This window comes from Mustela nigripes, chromosome 12 (assembly GCF_022355385.1).
Source record: "Mustela nigripes isolate SB6536 chromosome 12, MUSNIG.SB6536, whole genome shotgun sequence".
In the NCBI taxonomy this organism is placed as follows: Eukaryota; Metazoa; Chordata; class Mammalia; order Carnivora; family Mustelidae; genus Mustela; species Mustela nigripes.
In genome coordinates this window covers 59829679-59853853 of record NC_081568.1, presented here as the reverse complement: position 1 = coordinate 59853853, position 24175 = coordinate 59829679, and the positions used below count along the sequence as shown (strand labels likewise).

At 35.4% G+C, this 24175-nt stretch overlaps 1 protein-coding gene across 3 annotated transcripts in view; it reads right to left on the bottom strand.

Annotated features, from left to right (window-relative positions):
- The window catches only part of RANBP17 (RAN binding protein 17), a 315430-nt gene that overhangs the window by 287622 nt on the left and 3633 nt on the right, over nt 1–24175 (bottom strand). For 2 of the 3 annotated variants that reach the window (XR_009407432.1, XM_059417349.1), the window contains exons 2-5: nt 18981–19127; nt 15336–15426; nt 7051–7217; nt 2773–2838 (exon numbers count right to left, since the gene is read on the bottom strand). Coding sequence is in view for 2 of the 3 variants with exons in the window: in XM_059417349.1 (XP_059273332.1) it covers nt 2773–2838; nt 7051–7217; nt 15336–15426; nt 18981–19127 (471 nt within the window). In the remaining variant the exon portion in view is untranslated. The remainder of the gene's footprint in view (nt 1–2772; nt 2839–7050; nt 7218–15335; nt 15427–18980; nt 19128–24175) is intronic. The other variant, XM_059417350.1, reaches the window with a different exon arrangement.

Below are 24175 nucleotides of genomic sequence, written 5' to 3'. Positions count from 1 at the left end.
CATCCATAACCCCTTTGGTCCTCACCCACTGCCAAGTTCACCCCTACTCTGCCTTTAAAAACTCTGACTGTAATCTGGCTCAGGGTCCAAGTCCCTACTCCGTTGCATCGGGTATACTTGGGCCCAAGCTTAAGCTTGTCAAATAAACCCTCATGTGATTGCTTCGGTGCTTGGCTCGTCGGTGGTCTCTCGGACATGAAAACTCGGGCATAACATAACCAATAGGTAAGATTCAAATTAGCGTTTCCAGCATTCTTCCTTTCTTTTAAACCAAACTTCAGTGTGTTTCTCTTATAATATTTCCCTCAATATATAAAAACTTTTCCTTAATACAAATTAATAATAGCATATAGTATTGCAACTGTAATTTATGAAGTACTCTTCACATATTATTTCACTTCTTAAAATAGCCTGTGAAAAATATATTATCCTCTTCTAACATATGAAAATTAAAGTTTACAGGCACACTATCTTAGGCCAACCTCTCATTACTACCATATAATAACACGAACAGAAGAAACTCTTATGGAGCACTTGTACATACCAGGCCCTGAGCTAGTAGTTTATCTAAATATTACTAAGATCCTGGAAGGTGTCATTCTCACTTAACAGAGTGTAAATCTGTATGTTTAAAGACATTTAGCAGTTTGTCCAAAGCAGTAAGCAACAGAGCTAAAGTACAAATCCAGGTCTTATTTCAGTTATCTTCAAGGCCTACCCTGCTTATTTTATTTTACTTGTTTTATTCACCGATATCCAGTTTTTTTTTTGAGAAGAGGGACTGTGCGTCTATGGTCTAATGTATACCCATGTCTCTACAATATAGATAAAGGATATTGTACTTCTTGCTGAGTATATACTGAATATCCTCCAGGAACAGTAGAAACAATAGGCTTGGCTTTGAAAAAAACAAGATTGCATATAATCCTCTTTTAGGAAACCTCAAGTTTAGATATTTTTTCTTAAAAAATACATCTTGTTATTGACATTACATGAATTTGCCTGGTTCACATTTAATAATGATAGTGTCTGATTTTCACCATGCACTGTAGATATATCTCCCTGCTGCCTGGTCAGAAGTACTTACCAAGTGCTTCTTCAAACTGTAAACGCCATAAAATTAGACCAAGTAAAATGATAACTGAAATAAGACCTGGATTTGTACTTTTGTGGAAAAGCCATATTTTTTTTACCATACAAAATCAAAATCACACTTTAGACCTTGAAGCTTTTTTCAAAAGCACTTGGTTATATACAAGATAAGCCTAGAACATCTTGTCCAAAAAGGAAGAAAATATTCAAAGACTGGTGAGTAAATGTCAAATGGACATGGAAGCCAGCTTAAAAGGGTTCCTACTGGCCAAATCTGGCAAAATGAGAGCATGAAAGTATGTTAGTAACAAATTATAACCTACTAAATACAATTGGAAGCCAGGAAGGCATATTGATATAAATAAGTGAATAAATTGGACGTCTGATGAGGAATGGGTATTTTGTCTTAAGTAGTTATTATTTACAAGGGAGAAAAAAATAAATCTGTAATTAGAGGAGGAGACCATTTTCATCAAGTAACCAAAGTAAACATCATTAGTAATATAACAAATCAAATCATGTGCTTCCTGACTGGAGAAAATGAGAAGATCACAGTATCATTTCTGTGATACTCCTAACCAGTATGCATAATCCGAATCTAATAATAAAGAAACATCAGACAATCCCAAATTGAGGGACATTTCACAAAACTGGCCTGTAATTTTCACAAATGTTAAGGTCATGAAAAGTGAGAGAAAGATTGAGGAATTTTTCCAGACTGATGGAGACTAATAGAACATGTCCAATAACTGAAATGCACAATTCTATACTGGTTCCTTTGTGGGACAAATGGATACAGGTACATAGCCACAGGGGAGAAACTGTTATGCGCATGGTGTAGAAGAGTCAGAGAGTGAGGTCTGTGATAAGCACCCGATAAAACTAGAAATATTCTCTAATTCCTGACTGCACACAAGTTGGAAACAGTCGTTTTGGCTGATTTTTTTATGTACAGAACTATACTGACATTCTAAAGGGAGCTGGTAAGTAGTCCTGGGTATGCAAGCTCTTCATATTCACACACACACACAAACACACAAACGCAGACTACTGCATGACAAGAGTTTTAAAATATAAACACTACCTCTACTCCCCTTTATTTTAACATTATCCCACAGAGAACCTAACTTCTGCTTTTGTTCTGTTTAGAACCATGCTAAGTACAAAAGTAAGCAGAAACAGGTGACAATGTGCTCAGCTGCTGAGCTCATAAAGGCACTGTTGGGGGGAAGCACGGCTTCTGGAAACTCCGTGTACAGGGTGGAAATTCATGCCAGCAAGTGGCCAAGTGCCAACTGGCCTATTCTTTGAGGAGTCGGACTGTGTACCCATTGTTGAGAATCCATTCACCAAACTGCTTGTCTTTTATTTGTAAGCAAATAAAGGTTTGTTTCTTTTCATATCATTTCTTTCTTATGGTTAGTGTATTACTATATAGAGAGGATAAAAGGACAATTCACCAATGGTCACGGAGCAAGGACCATGTCTAATTCCCTCTTCCTTGCAGTACCTTACACTATTTCTGTTACTTTCAATAAGTGTTCTTGTACCCAATTATCCCACCAATAAAATACACAAAAAACTTGATTGAATTCAGAGTTTTATGCTACACAAACATTTTATAAGAAAGAATCAGCATTACTTAGCAAACTTCACGTCACTATTAGATGGAAGGCTTACCAGGTTCATTTCCTGAGTCAACTCGGAGAGGATTATTACTCCTATTATGCAGTGCTCCACAGTACCCTATGGAGAAAACAACCAAGTGTACCCTAAGTAGAGACATATTATTGGTTCTTAATGTGTAAACAAATAATCAAATACTGAAACATCACATTTTCCAAATAATATATCTACTAAAATATGTAAAAAAAATTTATGATGTTTACAAAAATAATTTTGAGTTCATTTTTTGAAGGGTAAATTTAGGTACACACAGAGCTGAGTGAGGAAAAAAGCTCACCTACCCTAGAAATGCTAAATACTCTAAAAAATGTTTATAGCACGTAGGACTTATATTAAACTAAACCTTAAAATACAAGAGTTTAATAGTTTTCATGAGACTCTGTAAGATTGAACAAAAATTGCTCTTTAGTTCTATAAATTTGCTTGAAGGCTACTGAGATAGCTGCACTCAATAAATAATAAATAGCTTAGGAACTAATCTAAATCTCTCAATCTAATATCACATAAGATCACTTAGGCCTTTTTAATATTATTTAATAGCACATGTGTATGCATTTATTATGATATCTAAAATGAAGGCATCTAAAGTATCCAATGCACTGGGGTAATTAATACATAACTATCAATATGGTATACAGTTTCATAGCCTTCAAAACGTTTTTAATTTAATCAGCTCCCAATTTAATCTCAAAAACTTCCTTCAGGGGCGCCTGGGTGGCTCAGTGGGTTAAGCCGCTGCCTTCGGCTCAGGTCATGATCTCAGGGTCCTGGGATCGAGTTCCGCATCGGGCTCTCTGCTCAGCAGGGAGCCTGCTTCCTCCTCTCTCTCTCTCTGCCTGCTTCTCTGCCCTACTTGTAATCTCTCTGTCAAATAAATAAATAAAATCTTTAAAAAAAAAAAAAAACTTCCTTCAAATCAAAATTCAGGTTTTACATGCACTTTCACTAACAAATTACCCTACTACAAAATCACATTGTAAGTATAAAAACTAAAAAAGTAACATCCAGGGATGCTTGGGTGGCTGAGTCAGTTGAATGTCCGACTCCTGATTTCAGCTCAAATCATGAGCTCAAGGTTGTAAGATGAAGCCCAGCACACAGTCTGCCTGAGATTACCTTTCAGTCCCTCTCTCTCTCTGCCCCTCCCTACACATGCTCTCTCTTTCTCTTACACAAATAAATAAATAAATCTTTAAAAAAAATCAATTATAGTATAATCATAAAAAAGAAATAATACAGATTACAAGTTTTTAAGTCTTTTTTTTTTTTTTTAAGATTTCATTTATTTATTTCAGAGAGAGAGAGGGAGCACACGAGTACACACGCAGGGGGAGCAGCAGGCAGTGGGAGAGGGAGAAGCAGGCTTCCTGCTGAGCAGAGAGCCCGAAGAAAGGGCTCAACCCCAGGACCCTGGGATCATGACCTGAACTGAAGGCAGACACTTAACTGACTAAGCCACCCAAGACCCCACAAGTTTTTCAGGTCTGAATTTTATAGTTGGTCATTCCTTCTATTTATTATCTTAGGATAAAAAAATAAACAAAGGACACATCCTATAATTTTTGCATTTTATTTCTTTATGGCCCTTCACAACAATCTCAACTGTTGGAATTAGGCTACACATTTCCAGTTACTGAAGCATCAGCCCTCTGAGTAAGCACACCAGGTCAATGCTCCTCGAAGTGAGGCTCCCTGATGGCCTGCTGGTCATCTGCAAACTCAATGCTAGTCTCAGAGTGGCTTGGGACTCATTCGTGATGGATGAGATAAGAGTATGTACAAGATTATAAGCCTGCTAAGTCCCTACTAAGTACACTGCTTAGTTTAGCTGGCATTTTTTTCATAGCAAGTCTTCCTCAGTGAAGGAAGCACCACGCTGATTTACATTCTGCTCCTTATTTCACTGTGAATCAGTAATGTGGCTAGCACTGCCATAGATGACAGGAGGCTCTCCTGGGTATGTATTGTAGAAAAGAAGCCCATCAATGTTTGTAGTGTGGCAGCAGTAAGATTGCAATAACAGAAAAAAGAAGATGTACAAAACTTCAGGCCATTAAAGATTTAGCAAATTTAAAATAATTTTTAGTACAAAATTCATAGAAGCTATTAATACCCAAAGGAACCATGGGGTACTCTATTTGAGTACTTAAACATTAAAGTGGGGTTTTTTTCTCTTTTGTCTAGAAATTTATTAGACATAATTAATCTATGACAGTAGAAGATCTGGACAAAGTAAAATTAGTTGCTCAGACTTTTTACTTGCCCTGACGTAGCAGCTTTCGATCACTTAAAATTCCCCAAGTATTTTCTCAAATCCCGTTACCTTGATTAAACACTTTAAAAATAAGAGCGCCAAGGACCTGAGTCTGCTTTTTAAGAATCTCATTCACATTTATGGGAAACCTATTTAGCGCACGTTTCTTTTCTCATTTCCATTCAGGTAAGTGAAATGCCTTTCTCATGACTCAAAGTTAGGTTAAGTCATACCCAGAAAACAAGTGCTTCCTTTTGTGATACTTTGTTAAACTTTGAAGACCATACATTTTGTTTCTTCTGTTTTTCTAAAATTGACAAGAACACACTAAAGCTCAACTTAAGTTCAACTTACCAGCCACTGGAAAGAGAGCTTGAGAAATGTTAACCAACAAGAATGACTTCCTTCCATTCAGTTTTCAACCTTAATTTTATTTTTCAAAAACTCTTAAGTCTGTTCTTGCCTACACTATGATTCTTAAGCTCTGTTTGATCTTAAGAAACGACAAGAGAGGGCGCCTGGGTGGCTCAGTGGGTTAAACCCTCTTGCCTTCCACTCAGGTTATGATTCTGGGATCGTAGGATCCAGCCCGGCATAGGGCTCTCTGCTTGGCGGGAAGCCTGCTTCCTCCTCTCTCTCTCTCTGCCTGCCTCTCTGCCTGCTTGTGATCTCTTGTCTGTCAAATAAATAAATAAGATCTTTAAAAGAAAGAAAGAAAGAAACAAACAAACAAACGACAAGAGAAGGCTGCTATTTTGTTAGCCAAAACTGCGAGTACAACTCTGGAGTGAGGAAGTCATTTGTCACTGAACAAACCACCCCACTGCTCCAGGGCTGCTCACCTCAGGGCTACAAAAACAAAACATGGATTCCTGTGAAGTTTTAGATGATCAAATATTTGTTAACCAGGGTTTTAACAATATGAATAAAAGGAAAGCATCGTAGTCTAGTGTTGCATACTCTGAAGTTTCTAGAATTGCACTACATGGTAGAGTTACATCTTACACAGGGATTTACTGCATAAGAAATAAAATCTCAGAAAATCCAAATTGCCTCTAATTGCCAATAAACCAATACTGAGCCATCTCTCAATCCAAACTGCCAGTTTTCCCTCAAGAACTGTAACGATCACTGCTTCTGCAGCAGAGCTCCAGCTGAAGTGCCTTTCTTGCAATTAGGGGTGTTTGTATGAAAAAATATGTATCTTTAAATAACCGAATCACACTGAGCAAGGCAGGATGGTCATCCTAAGAGGCATGCAGAGACTGGAAATAGCAGATTTAAGTTTGCCACACCATACCTCAGGACACAGACTACTCTGTGGAATGGCAAGCAGAATCACTAGCACAGTGTATATGACTGTCCTCTTGCTTATTTTTCTTTTTTCTTATTTTTTGCAGTTAAAATACCTGAATTTGTACAGGTTAAATGTGCATATGCTAAAACTTGAATCATTTAAGTCAAAAATATCCTTAAGAAACTAGCATAGTCAATACGGTCTAATGCAAAAGTTAAATATATGAATCCTTTAAGTTAGAAAACTTGCTGAAATGCTTGCTTTATGTTTTACTAGGTCAATCTGCAAACGTATGTAATTCACTTAACTTTCGTAAGCCTCAGTTTTCTCATTTGCAAGTGAGATCCTCTTGAAAGAGATGTGATGAGCATTGCATCACATCATCGAAAAATATTAGATCCGTTTTGTATGTATGTAGTACATAGACATGCATGTTAGAAAGGACAGAACACGTATTTTTGAAATTTTCTAATTTTTGTGTATTTTCTAACATTTTAATGTTCATTCTTCTTGTCTGAAACTTCTGTAATGCCATGATGCTCATTCACTGGCAATAAAAAATAAAGGGCCCAGAGGATAAACAGTAAATTGTAATTAATATGGTACTGGTAGTCCCAGAAGAAACCATACTTAAGAAAAGTTTTCTAAACCAAAAAAAAAAAAAACAAAAAACAAAAAAAACAACTAGTGATGTTCTAATAATGTGATAATGCCTTCTTACCTGAAGGAACTTCTTCACATCAGCAATAATTTCTCTGAAGATAAACTGGTCTTTCTGAACCTCAAACCATCCCAGTTTAGTGATTTTAGCAATGACTTGAATTAGAGCTTGGATAACAAAGGGCGCCAGCTTGGGCTGTGATGCCACATAATTAAGAATGTAGTTTCCTGTAAGAAAATATTCTGTGATCATTTGAACTTTTCCGTAACATAATGTGAATCTTGTGAAGAAAAACAGCTGACACATTCTTTGACAAAAAGCTAATCCTTTTCTCCAAGATATATACTTACTTAAATAGTAATTTCTGCTACAAGGCTTACTGTGGAAAAGGAAATTTGCTCCAATTCAATTTAAATATTAGGGGATAATTTGAGTGTAATGAGAATGTCACTTTTGTTTTTGCATGATTTCATGTAGAAAAAACTGCCAGGTGAATACAAAACTGCTATCAGGCCAACTGAAGCAAACCATATACAAAATGCAGCCACCTCAAACATCTACTAGCTGTCTCAGTTCACCTCACGCGTTACCCGCCTCACACAACCTTATCTGGTTTTACACTTTTCCATCCTATTTCAGATAATCTTCCTTCACTACTTCATTATGATTCACAAACTGCAACCCTCTGAGGTCCACATCCAAAAACAAAATTCAGATATTCAAGATAAAATGCTTATTTATTCTACTATTTAAGTATTTCTTAACCATTTAATATGTGTAAAACTCTACTAAACCTTCTATTAGATTTCTTTTTCTAATGTGTCACTGATGAAGTTGAGTTTTATTTCCATGTCCTATTTCTCTCCTGAACCCTGTGATTTTACTGCATAACAATGCATAGCACAGTCACTTTTATGGATGCATATGTCTTACCATAGCAACACTGACTGTATGCTATATCTTGTTTAAGTGGCACAAAAAATACAAGTAGTATAGTATGGTAAAATAAGTATATAAGTTATGGAAAGTACAAATAGAATAGTAAATTAAAACTTGGAACAAAGCTGATATACCAGAATCATTAAAAGTGGGTAGCAAAGTTAGCTATGAGTTTCCTAGTGGATCAAATAATTGAGGTCAGGTAATAAACATGCCAGAAGTCTAACAGAAAAATGAAGAGAAAAAATTTTTAAAAAGGAAAGGATTCCATTTCTACTTTGACCCCAAAGGCCAGTATGCCATTAGGTAAAAGAGTGAAGAAAAGGTAAATACCTCAATATTTAACTAAAAATAGCTTTAACAGAAACAGCTGCAGTGAGAGTCTTACATTTAAAAAAAATTCTCAAGACTATCATATTTCAACCTTAATTTTTATTAACATCAAGATTATATAGTTATATAAATAAATCTTTTTACAAAAAAAAAAAGATTTATTTATTTGAGAGACAGAGAGTGAGGAGGACAGGGAGTGTGGGCAGGGTAAGGGGCAGAGGGAGAAGGAGACACCCTGCTGGCCATGTGGGCCTCAATCCCAGGACCCTGGGATCATTACCTGAGCCAAAGGCAGATGCTCAACAAACAGAGCCATCCAAATGTCCAAAATTAAATTTTCTTTAAAAAGCATACATTTTTCTAGAATTAAGATGGATGTTTAAAAAAAGGTTTCTCCTATGCAGTAATAGGGATATCCTAAGCTTCATAACTTATAATGTTTTATTTCAATAATGAAGCTTAAGAAGAAGAACTGCTTCTAGAATATAAAAGAAAATCTTGTTTATTTACCTCAATTATTTTTACTATCTTGAAAATTTTTAACTTGGAGGGGATATGGGAATCTGCATCGGGGTAATGATAACCACTAAGAGGGTAATCTCAAGATAATCAACAAAATGTGAGATCAACCAAGTTTGACATTTAAGCTAGGTCCCAATACACAGACCTTCCCAGACTACCCAAGACACTGGCTAACAAGTTTGTCATCTAAGGCAGAAAAAAAATTAATACACGACACTTTTGTTATTTTAGCTGAATACCTTACATAAAATACTCTCATGTTATGCTTTTTTACAGGACTTCTAATATTTTTCCAGTTTAGTAAATGTCCATGATAATGATCAAGTAAAACAATATGCATCTCATCATCACCAGTCAAGATAACAGAGAAAAGCCTTATCAAGAAGAAAATGAAATGCTCAAGAAGACACACAGGAAAATGAAATAAAACAGCTGAAAAAGTCCCACAGAGAAGTTAACAGAAAGTTGGAAAGCTATGCACTAGAGGCTCTTCGGGTGTGGAACCCTATGTAACAATAACATTTAGCATTTATGATGCAAGTTAGAAGTGCTTCCCAGCAAATTCCTTATGTGGCTCTCATAGCAATGTGAAGATATTGCTATTATACTATTATTACTATTAACCTGTTTCTTAGGTGAAAGATATGAAAGTGAAAGAGGTGAAATAACTTGTCACATTGGCCAAATTTGGACTAAGTCAGGTTGTTTCAAGTTTTTGTTTATTGCTTCCAAATACTGGCCAAACCATAAGTCTTATTAGTAATGAGTAACTCAAAACTTGCAGATGTCTTTGGTAATTTACCATCATTAGACTGATGTTTTTGGTATTATACATTATGGGAATTTAATATTCAATAGTTTTTGACTAATTGATTTTTTTTTTATTTTACTTACTTATTTTGACAGAGAGAGATCACAAGTAAGCAGAGAGAGACAGAGGGAGAGGAGGAAGCAGGCTCCTCGCTGAGCAGAGAGCCAAATGCAGGGCTCAATCCCAGGACCCTGAGACCATGACCTGAGCTGAAGGCAGAAGCTTTAACCCACTGAGCCACCCAGGTGCCCCTGACTGACTGGTTTTAGGTTAAAAAAAAAAAAAAAGCCACAAAATCTATCAGAAAACACGCAACAAGAATATAAAAGAAAAGGGGAAAGATTCAATCTCTACTTTGTTCCCTAAGGCTAATTAATATGTTATTTGAGAAAAAAGTAAAGAGAAGGTAAATAACCTCAATACTTCAAGAATTCTTTGATGGAAAGAACTCCAAATTCCAAGAACACAAAAATATGAGGTATAAACTATGCCTGGAGTTTGCTTATGAAATATTTGGAGAGGGAGAATAGATGGGACAAAAGAAATGATCGTAAGAAGATCAAGATAAGACTTATGAGGAGAAGATGTGGAGAACCTGGAACCTCCATGCATTGCTGGTGAGAATGCACAGTGGTACAGGCACCTTGGAACACAGTGTAGTGGTTTCTTTATGCTTTTTTAAAAAGCATAAATTTATTTATGACCCAGCAATTCCACTCTCAGGTATCTACTGAAAAGAAATGAAAACCTATGTCCACACAAAGACTTATTAGGTCAGTATTCACAATAACATTATTCATTGTGGCTAAAAAGCAGAAATAACCCAAATGTCCATCAAGTAGTGAATGGTAACAAAATGTCATCTATCTATACTAAGGAATATTACTCTACAATAAAAAGGAACAAAATACTGACATATGCTATAACACGGATAAATCTCAAAAACATTTTGCTGAGTGAAAAAAGTCAGACACAAAAAGCTACATATGGGTATGATTGTATTTATATGAAATATTCACTAAAGGTGAATCTATAAGGGCAGAAAGCATCCAGTGGTTGGGGTTATGGTAGCAGAACTAACATAGTAAGCATAAGGGATGTTCTGGGAGTGACAGAAATGTGCCAACATTGAATTGTGATGATGTTCACACAACACTGTAAATTTACTAAAAATCATTAATTGTACACTTAAAACAAGTCAACTTTATGATATATGAATTACACCTCCATAAAGCTCTTTGAAGGGAAGGAAGGAGGACCAATCCATATAGGTAATTAAACTTAAGCTATACTTTCATTTGAATAGAAGACCAGAGAAACAACATTAAATAAGGCACCAAGGCAGAAATAACAGGGCATAAGGGGAAGACCTTCCAGCACAACTACTAGACTAGTACCAATGAGCATACACAGTTACAAGAATGGCCCATCAATTACAAGCTCATAAAGGGACTTGAATACTAAGCTGAGGAAATACTATTTAACTGATGAGCAAGTAAGCCATTGTTAATTATACTAATAAAGACAGAAAACAGTGCAGTGAATACTAACTGGCAGTAGAGTTAATGTTGGAAAATAATGGGGCTATGTAGTCTCAGGCCTTCCCACGAAAAACTGAGGATTTTAAGGTGATGTGAAGGCAAGGCGACTGTTGAAGCAATTACTCATATCTTCCACTTTAGCTGACATGTGAATTATTCCACTGACACAGTCAGACATGTCATGACAAACATTCTAATCTACTTGCAGAAATAAGAGTAGTAAGTTAAACCAATGAAACTCAGAAGAACACATCATTTGTTGCTTGAAATTGTGTTCTAAGTTTCTACTTTTCTCGTTTTTCCAAATTTCCTTTAATGAGTATTCCTCTTTAAGTATTTATTTTAAAACAAATAAGTCAAATGGGCCATCTGACAATAGGTCTGTATCTTTCAAATAAACTGAATTAGTATTTATTCTGCACCAGGCCTTGAGGGGTTCACTGGTGGGCCCTACCAAACATTTAAGGAAGAAATTATATCAGTTATCTTCAATCTCTTCCAGAAGACAGAAGCAAGAGAATTCCTTCTAATTCATTCTATGAGGCCAGCACTACCTTAATAACAAAACCAGACAAAGATGTTATAAGAAAAGAAACTACAGACCAATATCTCTCATCAACATAAAGAAAAATCCTCAACAAATTATTAGCAAATTGATTCCAAAAATGCATAAAAAGAATTATATACCACAACGAAGAATTATACACCACTACCAAGTGGGATTTGTCCCAGGTTATGCAAGTCCAGTTCAGCATCTGAAAATCAATTAATGTTATCAAAAGAGGAAAGAAGGAAAAACACATGATCATTTTATTAGATGCAGAAAAAGCACTTAACAAAATCCAGTGGCCAGTTATAATAAAAATTCTCAGCAGAAACAGAGGGAAACTTTCTCAATGTGAAAAAGAGTGTTACCAAAAACCTAAAGCTGACAGATGAAACCAAAAAAGAAAAAATAAATGGAGAGAGTTTCCATGTTCATGGGTAAAAAGACTCAATGCTGTCAAGCTGTCAGTTCTTTCCAAACTGACCTGGAGATTCAATGCAATCCAAAACAAAATCATAGTAAGTTATTTTGTAAATATTTACAAGCTGATTCTAAAGAGATTCATAGAGAGGCAACTGATCTAGAATACCTGCCACAATACTGAAGAACAACAAAGCTGGAGGTCTGACACTCCCCAGCTTCAATATTTATTGTAAAGTTCCGGCACTCAAGACAGTGCAGTACTGGTAAAAGAATAGCTCAATGGAACAGAAGAGAAGGCCCAGAAAAAGACACACAATGAATCTAGTCAACTAGTCTTTAACAAAGGGACAAAGGCAAAAAAGAATGGAGTGAAGACAGTCTTTTCAACAAATGGTGCCAGAACAGTGGACACCCATATGCAAATGAACGAATCTAGACAAGGACCTTACACTTTTCACAAAAATCAACTCGAAATGGATCACAGTCCTAAATGTGAAGCACAAAACTGTAAGAACTCCTAGAAGACAACACAGGAAAAAAACTTAGACCATCTTGGGTTTGCAATGACTTTCTGCACACAACAACAAAGGCACACTCCATGAAAAATAGAGTGATAAGCTAGACTCACTTAAAATTAAAAACTTTTGCTCTGGGAGGAACAACATCAAGAGAATGAGAAGACAAGCCACAGAATAGGGAGCAAAATCTTTGCCAAAGACTTATCTGATAAAGGACTGTTATCTAAAATATACAGAAACTCTCAAAACTCAACAATAAGAAAACAACCTGATTAAAAATGCGTGAAAAACTTAGACACATCATCAAAGAAAATATACAGAGGGTAAATAAAACGTATGAAAAGATGTTCAATTTATATGTCATCAGGGAACTGCAAATTAAAACAATAAGATACTGCTACACACCTACTAAAACAGCCCAAATCCAAAACACTGAAAATACCAAATGTTAGCAAGACTGTGGAGCAACAGGAACTCTCATTCATTGCAGGTGGGAATGCAAAATGGTACACCCATTCTGGAAGACAACATGAAAATTCTTTTCAAAATTAAACACAATCTTACCATACAATAGAGCAATTACTCTCCTTAGTATTTACCCAAATGAGCTGAACTTAAGCCCACACCAAAGTCCACTTTAGGCTTTATTTGTAACTGCCAAACTTGGAGCCATGAAGTAGGTGGGCGAATAAACTGTAGTACATCCAGACAATAGCGTATCATTTACTGCTAAAAAGAAATGATCTACCAAGCCATGAAAAGACATGGAGAAGGGTAAATGCTTATTACTAAGTAAAAGAAGTCAATCTGAAAAAGCTACACATTGTATGATTCCAACTACATGACACTCTGGAAAAGGCAAAACTGCAAACAGTAAAAAAGTCAATGGTTGTCAGGGGTTAGAAGGGAGGGAGGGATAAATAGGTGGCACACAGAGGATCTCTGGGGGGCAGTGAAACTATTCTGCAGACTATTATAATGGGGCATGTATGTCCTTACACAATTATGCAAACCCCAGAATGCACAATACCAAGAGTGAACTCTAACGTAAACTGGACTTTGGGTAATGATCATGTGTCAATGTAGGCTCATCAATTATAACTAATGTACCTCTGGTTCAGGACACTAAAATGGAAGAGCCTATACATGTGTGGGGGACAGAGCGTATGAGAATTCTACTTTCTGCTCAATTTTAAAACTGCTCTAAAAAAATAAAATCTATTCAAAGTGTATGTGTGTGTATACGTAAGTCAGTCAAATAAAGTCATGATGTCTTCTTGTGAGTTAGGTTTATAATGTTTGGATCCTAATTTTTAAAACTATAAATTCATTTTGCTTTCTTAAGCACCCAAGTCCATGAACACATAGATAAATCCTCCTGTAGGCATTGTGCAGTGCCTATGATTCTGGGTGCTTTAAGAAAAATATCAGTCAAATATATGAGGCAAATGACATGTCATTGTGTGATCCAATCGTTCAAAAATTTGGCTTACTATCTATCACAGATATACATTTTAATTTTTCTGATACACAAATACAAATAATGTGAACCCTGAGGCTGGAGAGCACAAATGAGTCGACAGTTCATTTCTACTATGAACAAAGATCACTGAAAAAAAAAATCCCATAGCTCAATTAGACTCCTGTCCATATGAAAAGCTAACACATACATACACAGATACATGCACACATACATACATACACACACACACACACACACACACACACACAATCTTAAACTACATTATTTCTGAAAAATATACTGCTACTTCACAAAATAAGTTTTCCAACTACACTAAGTTCCAAATATTATTCTTCCATATACAGACTATCTTCCTAGTAAGTAGAAACCTGCTTTTTAAAAAAGTTTTTTATTAACATATAATGTATTATTAGTCCCAGAGGTACAGTTCTGTGAATTGCCAGGTTTACACACTGCACAGCACTCACCACAGCACATACCTTCCCCAATATCCATAACCCAGCCACCCTCCCCTACTGAAACCGTCAGTTTGTTTTATGAGATTAAGAGTCTCTTATGTTTTGTCTCCCTCCAGATCCCATCTTGTTTCATTTTTAAGAACCTGCTTTTGATTTGACATGCACCCCAAATGATTTTGTATAGAAGCCTGAGAGATAAATGGACAGCTGGCTTCTTTTCTATCATTCAGTTGCAAATGAAGTTAAGACAATGGCTAAGAGCATAAACTCCATGCAGATTGTATGGATTTGAATCACAGCTCTATTACTTCTTCTGAGCTGTGTGATCTTGGGCACATTACAGAGCCAATCAAATCTAATTTTCTCATTTATAAAATGAGGATAATAAGAGCACCTACTTCATAAATGTGGTGAATAAAATGAGATAGTACAAATCTTACCAACAGTAATATAACACACAATAACACAACAATAAAATCCTAGTTATTTATTATTAAACTAACCAAATGCTTTTTTGATTACACGTGTTGTATAACACATCACTGTCCATTACTAGATGGATAAAGGAGACTTGACAACTCATCTTAAAAAAAAATAATAATAGAATTTTAAGTAACTTGCATGCCTCTTCACAGTTTAACATATTTAAAAGGAAAAAAATGATTTTAAAGTGCAATGTTAAATAATGTAACATTGTGTGTCAACTATATTCCAACAAAAAATAAAGTGCAATTTTATTTAAAAAAAAAAAAGCATAATAAACCACTTACTGATATCTACCCTCTGTTCAATTGGCAAAGGACTGACTCGGCTAACAAGTTTTGAAAGACATGTTGCTGCAAGGAGCTGAGCATAGGATGTCTGTAAAGAATAATAAATTTTATTTATTATTATCACAAATGAAATTAGAATCATCAAAACACTGTGACAGGAACTTTTCCTAAGCAATAATGGAAACTTTTCTGGTTTTCCAAAACGGCAGATTAACAATGAATAAAGTATATATACAAATATACAAATATATATATATACAATCTCTCATAAGGGTTCAGTCATTGAGGAAGGTGTAGGTCACTTTTTCAAACAACAGCAGATAATCAAGAGAAAAAATATTATTTTGAGCAAGTTCAAATAAAGTACTCTTACCACGTCTACACAGTTCTGTACGATCTGGCCTCTGATTATCTCTCCCAATTCACCTGGTTCCACTCTTCACTGTCCTCTGACCATAACAGCTCTCTTTTCACCCCTTCCAATGCATTTCATACCCTGACCTCCACACTCCTTCAGATCCATGTCTTACGGTATTGTATTCCCTTTGACCACCAATTGTCTTAACTTTATACTCAATCCTTCAAAATTTGGTCCAGTTACTCACATCTCCAGCAATTTCTTGTAAAGATAGTCCTTCTTTCTTTTTTTTCCTCTGAACTAGAGGTCAGCAAACTAAGGCCCATGGATAAAATCCTATCTGTTTTTGTAAGGTGCATGGGATATGAATGGTTTTTACTATTTTAAACAATCAGGGGAAAAATAAAAATAATCTTTTATGACACAAGAAAAATCATGAAATCCAAATTTTAGGGTCCATATAGAAACACAGAGCACAGACATGCTCATGCTCATTCGTTTATATATTGTCTATGGCTGCTTTCAAGCTATGACAGCAGAGTTGAATAGTTGAGACAGACAGTATTTGACACTCATTGCCTCCTGCTGCTGAATGCATTATAAATTGCAGTAATACAGTTATAATTCCATAGCACCTAGAGTGCCGTGTGTATTGCCATGACATGTATCTTTGATTATTACCAGTGCATAACCACCAAACATGATAAAAAGCAGATTTCAAATACCTAACTTTTAAGGCACAGGAGAGTTTGAATTACTATTAATGAATTAGATAGTAGAGCAATGTGCTCTTTATGAAATGGCACTATGGCTATCCTAAAAGACTATAATTTATGTTGACAGTATCAGACTATGTATTCAGGACAATGTTCCTAATTCACAGGAAATCAACAGTCAGAAAAAGTAGAAAATTGAAACAGAGTATCTCATCACAGTGGAATTTCCTCACAAAAATAAAATAGGACTGAGACCAAAGTTCTGAAGTGATTCATTTGTTAGCCAAGTATGGAAAGTCATTTACCAATGGAGAATTAATTAAAATCACCATTATTTTATTATAGTAGCAAAATTATATATGCAGAGAAAATAAAACTCAAACTACTAGACTTTCAATGAGAACAATGCTGAAACAGTTGAAGACATGGAAGCAACATCAAAAGTCAATTTCAAACAACAAGGGAAATGGTTTGGAGGTTCTCTTTAGCTCCTCATGAGCTGACAGATGTTGCTAATTCTGTCTTATTCCATTAACAATATTATCCATTTATTCCAGACATCATTACTAAGTTCAAAGTGACTAAAGGCCTTGATGAAAAGTCTATGTGGAACATCAGGCCAGAAATATTTTCAAAGAAGTTAAGAAAACACTGTGTACAACCTGAAGCAGTATCTGCTAAGATGTGTCACAAGCGGTGGTAAAAATATATAGAGCAGAAAAGTGCTTAGTTGTACAAATTTACAAAATTTATAAAAATGTAAGAGTCCAAAACCTATGGTTATTCATTATATTCTCCATCAGTAGATACTCTGTAGTAAATTATTTGAGTCGATCATGTATTAATGAATCAGTGGTGTTAACAGTAGACTTCTAATTCACTTTTGTGAACTTATCTTCAGTTCTGTGAATTTGTCAGAAAAAGAAGCAGAAAGTCCTGACTTGCCCCACCACAAGATAGTTCAATAGCTTAGCACTAGTAAAGTTTTATTGTAATTTTTTTTTAGCTCAGGGCTGAGACCGAAATTTTTCTGAGAAGAACAATTCTAAACCCCTATTGTTGAATGCTAAATGGCTTCGAAAATTAGCTTTTGCTGCAGACTTGATAACATAATTTAATGAATTCAACCTAAAGTTACAAAACTAAAAGGCAAACGAGTGCTTAGTACTTATATTACAAAACTTAAAATGCAGTAAAGTCATTTCAATAATAACTAACACTTTTTCGATCACAACTAGTATTAAGGAAGCTGCTTTGAACACTTTCCATACTACCAAAAGTTAAAACAAGTAGCAAGATCTCTCGTCGCAAGTATATTTTCTGAACTCAAACTATATGTCCAGCAGCATTTTTCAGACCCTGAAACAAGTGGAAAGGAAATTTCCATATTTTCAAAATCATTTAACTGAGCAACTGAGGAGCTCCCAGCTACCCTTCAGTTGGAAGTGATTACTCTGCAATGTGAATGACATTCTGGAAGGCAAACATCCAGAATTCCATAAGTGCCTTCTAAGTGATGAATATGCTTAATTAAAATCATATGCTTATGGATGGATAATCATATGCTTATGGATGGCAGTATCTATTTATGTGAAAAGACATTTTCAAAGATAAAATATTAAAAATCTCATTAGAGACAAGCATTAACACACGAACATTTGCAATCAACACTAATGACACAAGTACGAACTTTGAACCCCAATTAAGTCAAAAGTTATCTCCCAAAGAATAATTTCATTCTTTTGATTAGTAGATCTGTATCACAAAAAAAAAACTGTATTCAATTATTATACTTTAAGTTTCATCAATAAAACTTTGTGGAAATTTGTTTTCTCTCTTCTTATAGATGTACTTACAAAATATCCTTTATTTAGCCTCTTGGCCTGCAAAATCTAAATATTTACTGTTTGGCCCTTTACACAAAAAGTTCGTTGACCTCTGTTCTAGCCCCTACAGTCTCCTACTGTAGCACAACCATATTATTTTATAGCTATCTATTTACATACTTATACCTCCCCAACTAAACTAGGAGTTACTTTTATGCATGTGCATGGGGTAAGTAGGTAGCACTATACCTAGTTTTACATTTAAGTATTTGCTACATGACTACTGAGTGAATAGCTAAGAATCTCTAGAAGGGACACAGGCAAGAGATAGTCAGCATTCCTATGAACCATTCCTTCATGTTTTAGAGTTAATTACAGCCTGCCTCTCTTACCTGAAATTTTTTTTTAAAAAGGCTCTGACTCAACTTTCTAAAAATGCAAACTTTGCCCATTACTGATGGCAAAGGGGGTCAAGAAGAATCAAGACATCAAAAGGGGTGAAGAAGAATCAAGAAACTATTTCAATTTATGCCTATTTCGACCTCTTGAGCTCTTTTCTAAGTTTGCTCTCCAGGCTTTCCAATTCTTTCTATGATTAATCCTTTGACAGTGAAATAAACTATACCAAGAAGACATGGAGTATTATCTATCAATTACCACTGACCATAACCTATATAAGTTCATTGACACTAACATACATCTACTGATCTCTCATGGTTAATTGCTGTTATCAAACACTTACCGTTCCTTGTTCTAATAAAAGTTGACACTTGCTGAGACATTCTGGGCTGTCAATAAGTTCCAGGAGTGATTTCTCAGCCTCTATTCTTTGTGTAAGATCAGTCCCTATGTAGAGATGAGTACATAACACTTCCAATTCAGCCAAGCTCTTGAGAAGAAAAAAATATATATAACATTTTACTTGAGTGAAAAACAAAACTAAGATAAATATATTAATGCAGGAATTGAGGGATGCATATCATGCCTGAATTCATCAATTCAAGAAATACTTACTGAGCTACCACTACTTACTCAGCGTTACAGTGGTGAACAAAAAAAAGCCTATCTCCTTCCTCTAAGTTATTTATTTATAAGTTGACAGTAACTGTAGTGGAAAAGAGTATAGAAAGAGAAGGACTTAAAAAAAAAAAAAAAAGAAAAAGCAAGAAAGAAAGAGAAGGACTTGCCTAATCCAAGGAGTTTGAAAGGTCTGCCTGAAGGAGTAACATTTATCCTAAAAGGGTGAGCCAGACAAAAAAAGACTAGATGGCAGTCCAGGCAGAGAAGTAGCATTTACCAGGGCCCAGAACAGAGTGTAATCATTTAGAGGCATTAAAAGTCAACGTCAATGTAGTAGACAGCAAGGAGGAGATGCCAAATGAAGCTAAAGAGATGGGTGGGGGGATTATCATGAGTGAGTTGCAGACACTATATCAATTACATTACTTCTCAAATTATAAGAATTTCAATGGTTCCATCCACAAAAAAGCAAAGATAATTATAAATATAGGCTGATTTGGGGCCTCTAAACTAATGACTCATAGTGCTGCAGGCAAACTCTGTCATGATTTTCAGGAACTATGACCTAACCCCATGTTATTTCTAGCAGTGTAATAACTAGTTATCATGTTGTAGGCTCCTATTTTATAAGCACAAAGAATAATTCATTCTGTTTATAAATATAATTTCATCTGAAGATATAAAATACATGGATAAGATCTGGGAAAAAAATGAGATCAGCATTCTTTTTTAGCTCAGAACAATTTTTATTAAAGGCACTTGACTAAAACAAACTACTTCGCTTTGAACTTGAATTAAAGAGAATTCTTTGGAGGACAAAAAAAAAAGGCACAGATTTCAATATCAAGTAGTCATACGAAGGTAATCAGATATTCCTAAAGAAATGCCATTTTTTATCCTTTCTGGCCTGAACTGTTACATGGCAGCCTTAGAGCTACACTAGGCCAAACATTCTCTCAAATACATGTATCTCTGCCTAACAGGAATGCACATAAAACACTGAAATGGGACTTCCTCTAGCTCCCTTTATTCTTTTCACTTCTTTCTCCTTCTTAGCTCCTTTATGGCATTTTCCATTTTCTATCCAGGTCAGAGCCAAACATCCCAGACTTGGGAAATTTCTGCTAGAGTGAAAGTAAAGAAGAAAGGTTTCAAATGAATAAATTAAGATAAAGGACCTCAAGTGTGACACATTTTAAATATTTCCCCCACCTAGACTGGCCCAACAAGGCCCCAGAGTACCGCTCCATAATGCTCATATTAAAATGCATAGAAAATGTATGCTTCATGAATACATACGAATTTCCATATTTTCTCCAAGGGTAAGAAATACAAAAAAAGAAAGAGCTACCTTCTTCCCTCTCTTGACTCATGATTAACCTTAGAAGTATTTTCCTTCATCTAATAAATATGAAGGGCTAAATTTTAGAACTGGTAATATCCAGAATAATTTAATGATAAACTGATCCTGCTGTCAAGCATTCATCAAGGTCTAAAGAGTCTTTGAAGTAGACCTTAAATTCAAAAAGAACTGGTCCAGAAATAATGACAAGACCTAACTATTTAAAAGCAGAAGGCAACAAAAAAGTGACACTCAAAACCTGTCTTATAAGTTTGTTTGGAGAATTAAATTTTATTTAAATTATTTATTTATTTTATATAATATAATATATTTTATTATTTATTTTTATTATTTATTACTATGATGATTTAATAAAAATATTGTAATAGGTAGAACTGTATCCCCCTAAAAGATATGCCCAACTCCTAATCCTGGTACCTTTAATGTGTCCTTATTTGGAAATGAAGGTCATTGTAAATCCTAAATTAAGGATCATAAAGACACTGGCCTGGATTTAGGGTGGGCCCTAAGTCTAATGATTCATAAAAGAAAAGTACATGTGAGATGCAAAGACACAGAGCTACACAAGGGAAGTCATATGAAGGAGAAGGCAGAGGCTAGAATGATGACTCCACAAGCCAAAGAACATCAAGCATTACCAGCAGCCAGCAGAAAGTAGGAGAAAGGCATGGGGCAGTTTCTCCCTCAACGAGTCCAGAAGGAACCAATAAGACTGGCATATTAGTTTCAGACTTCGGCCCTCATAACTGTAAGACAATTTTCTGTTGCCTTTTCAGTTTGTGGTAATTTCTTAAACAGTACTAGGAAACAAATACAAATACTAGTATTAATCAATTCAGTGGTACCTAAGTAAACCTATTTGAAAAGATTCCAGAAAAGTTCTTGAAATTATTTTGTCTGTTTTGCTATACTGATTTAAAGAACCTCAACAAAGAACAAATCTGGAGTGTATTCAAACAGTATTCATTTAAGTCAACAACATTACAAATTACCTTTTTCTTTCCAAAGGTATTTCGAAGTATTAACTGAAAGGCAGTACAAGATAAAAAGGGAAAGGTTTGAACTTTTTCTTATGGAAGACTGAAGCAAAGGCGGGGAAATCAAGTCATTCTTTCACTGTAATGATAGTAAGAAAACACATCCCAGGCATATCAATCTTTTTAGAGAAAAGGACATATCTACAAAGATCCTTACCGTGGTGGAAAGGCATTATCTAAACATTTAAAACACTTAAACTCATAATATGGTGAATGCTGACTGACCAAGCAATCTTCTGATTAGCATTTGACTTTCCAGAGAATCTATAAAGAGAGACTTTATTTCTCACAATGAAATGATAAATTTGCATCCTAGTTTTACACACTGATGTCTATGCACATGGTTAACATTAGAATGCTTCAGAGAAATGGATCCCTTCTCTGTTTGCTGACAAATCAGGTATGAGTTATTAAAGCTCCTGCAAGGCTTAATATCAATATTAGATGCCCATAAAAATAACTAATAGGTAGAACAAGGAGAATTGGACATCACTTAACTCCCAAAGAATAACTATCAAATATAAACAGAAAGTACCCAACTTCCATTGTGGAAGAGACAATGACATAATTTTGCCTTAAAGATTTTCCAAGCTATTCTGAACTCGTTTCTAGTCTTTGCACTTGACAGTTAATCCCTAACTGACGATACTTTCTTTCTATACAGTAATTCTCACACGTGTATCCATCAACAGGCAAGTGCTGAGTAAAACAAAAAACAAACAAAAACAGACAAAAAGAGTATATATCGGAAGGTATTACAGGAACAGAAAACAGATTTCAGGTTTTGGCCAGGGAGGGAGGAGAGCAGAACAGAACAGGGGAACAGCAATGGGGGATTACAAAGGAACAAAAAGAAACTTTGGAGAGAAGATGGATATGTTCATTATCTTGATTTTAGTGATGGTTTTGCAGGTGTAAACATATGTCAAAAATGTACAATTTAAATATGTGCAGTTTGCTATTTGTCAGTTACACCTCAATATTAAGCTAAAAGAAAAAGAATGACGGCTTTTGTTCTAAGGAAAAAAATGGCCCCTAATAATAAAAAATAAATCGATGAGCCACAAAAATCCTACCACAATTGAATTTAACTCTTTTCAATTACTTCTCTATATTTTTCCTGCCATATGGAATTAAGGTTCTTGATTATCATTAACAAAAAACACTTTCATCTTGAAGTTAATAATTTCCCCACAGATCTTTGTCTCCTCTTCCCTTTACTACCTTTTCCTTAGTAAATCTGAAGGCTCTTGGAACTCTTCCTTCTACAATGAATTAAGTAGTATTTGTTTTTAGAGCCTTATAATTTACAAGGATTTATAGCTTTTATTTTTCAAGCAATCCTGAAAAGTAGACTCCTGTAAAGTAGATATTTGTAGTACACCCAGGTTTTTTTTTTTTTTTAAAGATTTTATTTATTTATTTGACAGAGAGAAATCACAAGTAGATGGAGAGGTAGGCAGAGAGAGAGAGAGAGGGAAGCAGGCTCCCTGCCGAGCAGAGAGCCCGATGCGGGACTAGATCCCAGGACCCTGAGATCATGACCTGAGCCGAAGGCAGCGGCTTAACCCACTGAGCCACCCAGGCGCCCCAGTAGTACACCCAGGTTTAAGAACAAAACAACAACAACAAAAAAAAACCACCACTGAGGCTTAGAATATACATACATACATACACACATATACATACATATGTATATATGTTGCTTATGATCAAGTGTGAAATAAATGGTCAATTTTGAGCCAAACAAATACAAGTCTACACACCTCAAGAACACACTGTTTCCTTACCACCCTGACATCTTGCCACCCTTTACTTCAGTCTGCAGGGAGATAAGCAGATGATTTTCTACTCTATACATTCAACTCTGTCTGCTCACCATCTTTGTATATACCAATTTCTTCCTCTTAGAAATTCAGAAAGATGCTAAAAACCCAAAAATGTCAAAAACTGAATTGAACATATTTCCCCTTCCAAGTGGCTCTTTGTTTTCAGTGGTTTCAAAGGACTAGACCAGGATCTAGATTTTTAATTTTGATGTTAGTTTTGTCTCTTCCTTCCCCTTAGTCCCTCCTATATAGTTAAGAGTTTGGCCTTGCCCCATTACCCTCAGATTCTGGAAGGTTAGCCTATGTCATACCTGACTGGCCTATTTTTGTTTAGGGGCCAGGAACTGGGGGGTACACATTCCACAGTCTTAAGTTAGGGGGCTGGCCAAACCAGAAAGACCAACCATGTGTTTCAGGGTGCAGGCTTTGGATCACATTAGTATTACCCTAAAATCTGAGATCAACCATGTGGGCAATCAACAGTCAATCATGACTATGTAATGAAGCCCCAATAAAAAGTTCCCCAGTTTGCAATACTCAATGCACACTGTCATATATATAGGCTGGGTGATTAACGTGCCCTAAGAACAGCAAAAGCTTTGTTTTGGAACCTTCCCAGACATTGCCCTTTGCATCTCTTCTTTTAATCAATTTTAATCCGTGTATTTTCCCAGGAATAAACTGCCTG